This window comes from Asterias amurensis, chromosome 7 (genome assembly GCF_032118995.1).
Source record: "Asterias amurensis chromosome 7, ASM3211899v1".
Lineage (NCBI taxonomy): Eukaryota > Metazoa > Echinodermata > Asteroidea > Forcipulatida > Asteriidae > Asterias > Asterias amurensis.
This window is the reverse complement of record NC_092654.1, coordinates 19,766,294-19,774,622: the sequence shown is the minus strand read 5'-3', so window position 1 is coordinate 19,774,622 and position 8,329 is coordinate 19,766,294. Positions and strand designations below refer to the sequence as shown.

General features: G+C 37.0%; 1 protein-coding gene across 1 annotated transcript; it reads right to left on the bottom strand.

The window, feature by feature from the left end:
- Window positions 1-1,497: 1,497 nt before the first annotated feature.
- LOC139939405 (charged multivesicular body protein 2a-like) lies at window positions 1,498-8,255 on the bottom strand. The gene is made up of 6 exons (XM_071935253.1): window positions 8,150-8,255; window positions 7,305-7,515; window positions 6,976-7,155; window positions 5,471-5,601; window positions 3,824-3,885; window positions 1,498-2,388 (listed from the first exon to the last, which is right to left on the bottom strand). The coding sequence occupies exons 2-6, from the start codon at window positions 7,470-7,472 to the stop codon at window positions 2,261-2,263; spliced, it is 669 nt and encodes a 222-aa protein (XP_071791354.1). The 5' UTR covers window positions 7,473-7,515; window positions 8,150-8,255; the 3' UTR covers window positions 1,498-2,260.
- Window positions 8,256-8,329: the final 74 nt, after the last annotated feature.

Sequence of the window (8,329 nt, the reverse complement as noted above, 5' to 3'; positions counted from 1 at the left end):
TTGCAGTTCAACTATTGCGAATAATTTGTTGCAAATTTGTGAGGTCATTCGCATTTGCAGGAAGTATGAACCAAGGTTAAGAAGGAGATGTCCTTTATCGCACTGGCACCACCCTGCAAGGTTTAACCGGCGGTTTAAGACCGTTGCACTACTCTGTTATTCCCACTCAGAATTGCCCTTTTTGTTACAAAGTGTTGTGTTGTTAAAAAAAATTAGTTAACTTTTCTGTCGATTTTCAATTCCTGTCACATCCAGAGGCTACATTTCCCCAAGGGTAAAATTGCATGCTGTACTCAACAATTGTGCGTGCACGTGTACCAAGCTTTCCACACTGACATGATATTAATCCGAGGCAATTCTTGTGAAAATCAAGCCACAAAGGAAAGAGTTGATTTTGTAACTTAAAACAAGAACATTCCATGAGTTTGGTTCTCCAAAACAAATTTGGCACAGCTGCTCATAAAATTAAACACTGTTCTAGAATGACACAATCAAAAGTTTTCTAAAGCAAACAATGTAAAAGTTCATTGACCTCTCCGGGCTGAGGATGTTATAAAAGAGAAAACAGCTATTTTTTAAGATTGGGTAAAAAGTGTCAATAACAGAGTTTACTGACTTAAAAGTATGAAATAATTATTAGATTGTCCACAACTTTCATATAGCCAAGGATTGTGGACAGCTAAACATGGATGACAGGAAAAAAAGCAAGATGCTCTGTTTAAATGCAACTATGCAAGACTCATGTGCCTGCAATTGAAGGCTTGGACCATTATTGTTAATAGATGTTAAAATTGCATCAGGGATTGAGAATATTAATTTTAGTTTTGTACAATGTTGTGTTTGAGCACTGTGTACTCGGTGCTTTCCCCCGAGTTCTGTGAAAAAATCACAGGCCACTCGGTTGGGATTCGAACCAACAACCTTTGCAATTCAACGGCACTGGTTTGAATCCTATATTTTAGCAGCGGGTACATTAGCTATTTGGCCTTAACCTTTCAGCAGGATGCAAACATAAAAAGGGCTGAAACGAGTTTTAACTTTAAAAAAAAAAGAGTTTTTTATACACCCCTAACATGGGCCTGCATAATACCGAGATCAAAAGATGGAAATGTGCACATGAGATGCACAACTCTCAACTACATGTACTGATAGATTTTCTTCTGAGCTCAGTGAGGGCGCTATTTAGGCTTGTGATGCTGTAGAGTTAGACTGGTCCCCTGTCTATATCTGCATAGACCTTTTCGCAAATACCGGGGCGCGCGCGCGTAAAGCTTGGAATTAGGTGCATTGTGGTCTAGCTGGTAGCTAAAATTTGATGCATATCTATCCCACAATGCACCTCATTCAACAGTCTGCGCTTGCGCATTGGTATTTGCGATAAGGTCTATGGACAATGACAACCACAGGTCTTCGCCCAATGAAATGAGTGGGATACACTCGCAGTGACGTAAGCTTTCAATTTCCGCGCTATGATTGGTCTGCTTTGAAGTGGAGTAGTTAGTCAGCAACATACAGAGGCAGTTTACTGTACCTTCAGTCATGTACTGCGTAATAATGTCTGCCTGTAATCAAGTGTAATAAATGTACGTACACATGTGAAAGGGATGCGAGGTCAAAGGTACATCTGGCAGGATTCCGCCAGGTGTTCAAGGCTTGTATCTGGCATTATTCACAAGCCTCCAAGTGTGACGTCAGATGTTCAGGCTACTGTAGAGTAAGCCAATATACATCTATCACCAAATTCGAGTGCGCACATTTAGTTGACTACGGACCAGCAACGTATATCCGCAGTGACGCACTCGCTCAAATGACTCGATTGGAAGTCTAGTCAACCATCGGTACCACGGTATTCAACACTCCATTGCCTTCCGCCTTTTCGCAATAGTGTCACTGGTTCCCTTCTGTGCTATCCACATGTTAGCATTGAACAGGCTATCGGGACCATAGAAGAAACCATGCTCATAAGGCTGGTTCCAAATGGTTGGTAGTAGTCACCCAATGGTCTACCAGCCTAAACCTTTAGTTACCCCTGGAGCGCAATTGAACTTGCCGTATGCTATATTGTCATACCGCCCTCATGTGTCTAGTTTTGGTTTGGTGTAAAGTAAACTTTGTGTAAGTCGCCATCTTTGATTTAATAGTCTCTTGTCTAATGTTACATATGCAAGGGGTCCTATTCCCGCATGTCACACCCCGACCGACCATACACTCCCCTCCATCTCTGTCTCTATATACAAAATACAACTAATTTACAGTTTATTTATTCCCTCCTGAGGTTGTCTAATCTGGCCTGCAGATCGTCGTCAGCCTCACCACCTTCAGCTACGGCTAGTTTTGCAGGTTGCTGGGCTTTTTGCTGAGCTAGAGCTCCTCCGGTACCAGGAATGGCTGTTGGGAAAGGCAATATAAAGAATTGTTAAAACAAAGATAATCGTTCATTAAATAATAATTATAACAACTAGTTTCTGCATAGCATACAATAACTGTATCAGTGTGCTTTAAATAATTCTTGAAAAATCTGATTAATCTTATTATTTAGATTTAGTCCTACTTCCTGCTTAACAAAAAGTATAATTGTTGTAGTGGGTTTTGTGACAGAAAACCACTCTTGCATAGTAATGAGAAAATAAACATTAACAACTGAACCTGTTCAACCATTTTTTCTTCCTCTTTTTTTTTTTAATTCAAAAACTAATATTTGTTTTGAACACGCATAAAGTTACTTCAATGCTAACACTTTACAATAATATAACAATATGACAGTTACCATTGTATAATGAAACTGAATAAGTAAAGAAGTTTATAAAAGTTCAGTAATAAAGCTTAGCAAGGCTGTTGTACACTAACCTGTCTAACAGACAAAATGCAGATAAGAGACCCACAATATTGTTCAAAAATCAACAACAAAAACATAAAAACATACATGAATTTACATGTAGGCCTACTAAGCAATGTAAACATATAAATAAGGAGCAATTATAAATACACAATGAATAATATGAAAGTATTCAAGTAATAACAGCATAGTATCATATTTTGCACAGCAAAGATATACATTTTTAAAATAGATATCTTAAATATTTGAATTATTATTTAAGTAGCACCTTATAAGGTTTTACAAAGTGCTGCCGGAATAACAGGGTCAAACCTGTTCTCTCAGCAATAATTTTATCCGGGCTCTTTTAGGGGGAATACACAACGCAATCAGAGGACAAAGCAATAATGGTTATCACCCACATTCTGCTAATTAGAAACACAAGCACTCGAGTCCGGTGCGCTTGGCTGCTCGGCCATGACACCATCAAGTAAATATTTGTGTGACTTATGTACAGAATACATATATAATATATTGTAAAACAATAGCGTAGCATTCTTTCAGATTCTAAATAAACCATTTCAATCAATAAATCAAAATCAAAAACAACAAGTTACAGGTAATAACAAAAGCAATCATTTTTATAAGATTGTGGGATTGTAAGATTGTTAATTGTGGGATTTGAGGCAATGCATGATGAGGTATCAGTTTGGGATAACACCATGTTTGTATCTGCTTGGTGGGTAGATTATGTTGTTTCAAGAGCCTTCCAACCAGGTAGTAGTTAACAGGCAGGACAGTTTTTTTTTTAGAACTGAGAAGTCTCCCCGAGTTCCAAAAAATAATCTACTCCGCGGCAGTAGAATACATAGCAAGACAAGTTCTCAAAAGGACATAATCTACCCAACAAGTAGACATACATAGGGTGTTACCGCAAACAATATTCATTCTCTGGTTGTTTGTTTTTGATAAAGATAAGGGGTAGTATTTTTATGAACGGACATTTACCTGTAAGTTCATCTGTCATTACTAGGCCCAGCTCATCAAGGACTTGAGATACAATAACGTCACTGGAATAAAAAAAAATCATAAGAAATTATAATAATGAATAACTTGAAGTCTGTGGATACTTTTTTATCTAATTGGAACTTCATTTAAGTATTAATTCTTTACTGTGAAGCTGCTTATACGGTACATATCATAACAACAGATTTTGTGAAGCAAAAAGAAGAAAGAAAAAAAGTATTTGAAACTGGTGGGCTTGGGTATTCAATGAAATGAGGTTTGCGGAGACACCAAGTGAATTAACTTTCTCTAGATGAAATTTTCACAGGTTACTTTTATTGCATTATATATATATTGATCTACGTTTATATAAGATTAAAACAATTTAAACTGTTCCAAAAAAACAATGCTCCACTTCACAAGAAGCTAAAAGATCAATCTTGAACAGGGCCCAATTTCGTAAAGCACAAAAAGCAAAGAAATTTCTCAAACAGCATTTTCTGCTTAACAGCTTTATGGTATTGAGCAGAAAATATTGCTGGACAGGGCTCGAATTTCACGCTGGACCGCAGGCCCGAGGCCAGTGTTTTAGCTTCAGTCCAGTAAACTTTATGTCGAACAAGTCCGACGGTCTTGTGTGTTTTTTTATGCATACTAATATAATTATATGAAATATATTATCTTTCATTAAAAAATGTATTTTAATCTCATTTAAAATAAAAGTCTTTGCTTTACTTTTCGTCAAATCAGTGTTCTGAGCACGCCTGCGGAACGTCAATCCGTCCTTTTTTTCACGTGCATCAGGCTGCATACAAGTTTTCCATTCACTTTACTCATGCCCACACCTTGTACATCTAGTCTCAAACCATTTATGTTTATGCACCTGGGGAGTGAGCGAGCGGGGACGAGGGAGTGATGTGTTGGTACCCGGCGCGGCGGCACAACTTAGTACAGCGATGTTTGTTTACCACTGATACATTACAAAGGAGTGTTGAATTTGCATTAAGCAGGTCTGGTTGCAATACCACACATCCCTGTGTTGCATGGATAAAAGTAAGGTCTTGTTGCCAAACGTCTTGCTAAGTATGGCTACCAACAGTGATGAGCTTCTGACTACTGCTGTCAAATTTTTAGTCAATCTTTTTATGACGATCTTTTTATGAATGCTGCACATTGCAGTGTTTTGTTGGTGATTTGCCTGTCAAATCAGAATTTTTTTTTTTGAGGCAGCGAGAATGACGTGAAATAGGTATATGGAACTTTATTGATTGGGTTTCACAGCAAAAAAAAAGCCTCCTAAGGGATGAAAAAGGCCTGCTGTTCTATCGTGTTAACTTTTTTTTTTCCTAATAAAATTTTGGTCTTGTAAAAAATCTTCCGGTCCAGTAAAAATTCTGAGCAACAAGCCCTGTGGTCTTGTGGATTTTTTCCCCAAATTCGAGCCCTGCCTGGACATATTTCTTCTAAGCAGAAGTGAGCAGGATACCAGTCACAAATTGAACATGTGACATGGTATTTTGGCGGGTAGAATTTTTCTGGTAAGCATACCTTTGTTGTGCTTAGTTGCTTTTGGGCTTAAGAAGCTCTCATATATATTGAGCACTGGTATCAATTTTACTTTACTAAGCCAAGTCGGTTTTCTCATCTTACCTTTCATCTTCATCCTCTTCCTCACCAATGACATCATCTACTGCATCATTCATCATCTCCTCCTTCATGTCAAGAATCTCAGATTGCTTCTCAAACTCCATCATGATCTTCTGGATTTGAGGTAACTTCAACTGGGGGAGAAATGAGTAAAGATGTCAGTGGTGAATTTCTTACAGAGTTAAGACTAGTCTTATCTCGAGTTAGGATGAGTTACAGTTAGAACTAGCCTTAACTTTTTAACAAATCCTAGGACTGGTCCTAAGTTAGGACTATCTTTGTGAAATCAACCTCATGCCTCAAATTAACCTATATTACCCACAGCAATCCCGGTTATGCCCTGTACTTTTGCTGTGATGCCCTTTGCAAAGTTCCCATTCAAATTTACATTTTTTTTTTTCATAGAAGTACCCCTTACCAGAGGGAAATTGCTGTGAGAGCAAAGTTTAAAGGCAGTGGACACTATTGGTAATTATCAAAGACTAGCCTTCACAGTTGGTGTATCTCAACATATGCAAAAAATAACAAACCTCTGAAAATATGAGCTCAATCGGTCATCGAACTTGCGAGATAATAATGAAAGAAAAAAACACCCTTGTCACACGAAGTTGTGTGCGTTTAGATGGTTGATTTTGAGACCTCAAGTTCTAAATCTGAGGTCTCGAAATCAAATTGGTTGAAAATTACTTCTTTCTCGAAAACTACTACACTTCAGAGGGAGCCGTTTCTCACAATGTTTTATACCACCAACCTCTCCCCATTACTCGTCACCAAGAAAGGTTTTATGCTAATAATTATTTTGAGTAATTACCAATAGTGTCCACTGCCTTTAAGGCCTGAGATGACAATGTAGTTATTGCATGGAGAATATAATAATCAAGTAGTAAACCACAAGGGAAACTGACTAACCAAAAGATGGCATGATCTAGGGCACTGAACATGATTAAAGAAAATGCACTGGTTAAGGTTAAAAGCTTCACAGGACAATGTGTATGGAAACAATTTTAAAATGCAAAATAAATAGTTAATGGCCGGACGTTTTGACCCTAGCAGAGTCTTTCTGGAAGGCTAAATGAAAACACAACAAACATGAACTGGTAAATAAATGAAACCATTTTTAAATACAAATTGAAGATAATTCAACTATGAAAAGTAGAAAATAAATATTTAAATTTACAGATAAAATAAAACAAATTTACAGCAAACAAGGATAAAATTAGTCACTGAAGAGTAATAACAATTATTCTGGTGCAGGATAAAAAAAACAGAACGCAAAAACACAATTCACAAAGAATTCAGAAGAATAAAATGGCATATTGAATATTTACATTGACATCTATTTTAAAATTCAATTTAAATATAAACATACATGTATACATACAAAACAACAATAAATGTTGTTAATTTTTAACCAGACTTCACAACTATACATTTGGTGGTACCCTGAACTCCATGAAACATGTGAAACTGAGGCAAGATTGTTAAGATAGCCTGGTTCTACTACCCACCTGTCTGTTCATGGTCGACATAGCCTTTGTCACCCCTTTCATTGCATCCGTCATAGCCTGGTTCGATTTCAAGGTCTGTATCTTCAATGCGACTGCTTGGATGTTGGCTTTCATCATAATGAACTTTTTGACATAGCGCCTCGTTCTGACAAGATCCTTGGCCATCACTTTAACTGCATCCTGAAATGAAACATATACACTGAGGCGTTTAATAAGATGACATTTTCAGAGTCAAATGTATGTAAAACAAAGACAGTGTACAAATAAAGAAGACAAGTGTTGAAAGAAATGCCGTCATTGTTGGACATAAAGACAGTTTTCTTACATACCATCTGCCCCTGTTTTGCCATTTTCTTGATGTCTGCGATCACTTTCTTCTCCTGAGATTCTAGCCTCCCCCTCTCCCGATCGAGATCCCTCATGGCTCGATTCAACGCCCGCTGATTCTGTTTCAGCATTTCTGCTGGCGTTTTTTTCCTTCCGAACAGGAACGACATTGTTCTGATTTTGAGGTGAACTTGTGTGTAGAGAAAAGAATGCCTGTATAAAAAGAATAAACGATACAATACATATAAAAAGTTACTTTGTAAAGTTACCGTACGGCGCCACCACTTTTTTATTCGATATGACATAATATAGTATCTAATTAACCTCAATGAGATATCCCTTTTTGTAAAAATTAGTGAAAAAGTGGTGGCGCCATACGGAAAGTTATCCTCAATTTAACTAAATTAAACCCAAATAACATTTTACAAAGTAAAAAAAAAATGAAAACAAATAGTATACAAATTTAGATTAAAAACATTATGACAAAATTGCAAACAAAAATTGCACTAAAATTTAATCAGATTGAGAATTGGATTTGGATGGAAAAGCAAATAACTGACAAGATTTGTTCAAAATGGGAAGCCAAAAACCACTTTGATTGAAGGATTCAGCTCGAGCACAAGGAAGTGGGGCTAGCCAGCAGAGCAGTGGAACAAAATGGAGGATATTCCAAAATGGATTGTGTTGCGATGGTCGAGTTCACTTTAAAACACAACCAACACAGGGACCGATACTGGCGAAAGAAGTAAAAACATATAAGCTAACATTTAAAAAAAAATAGTCACATGAAACTTTCCCCTTCGCATTATGCCCGATGTATATAATGGCTATATAATCGTTAACTTACCCTTTATGTTCTATGGCAGTAATTTGGGGTCTGTTTTGGGCGCATATAAAGTCAAGAACGAGTGACACACAATCACGGGTCGAGGATTTTCTCGTTTCTTGTTTTGAGATGTGACATCATTTTTGTGCACATACATAAACTTGTAGTTCATGTTAAATTTCCAAAATTAGTTTTTGTAAA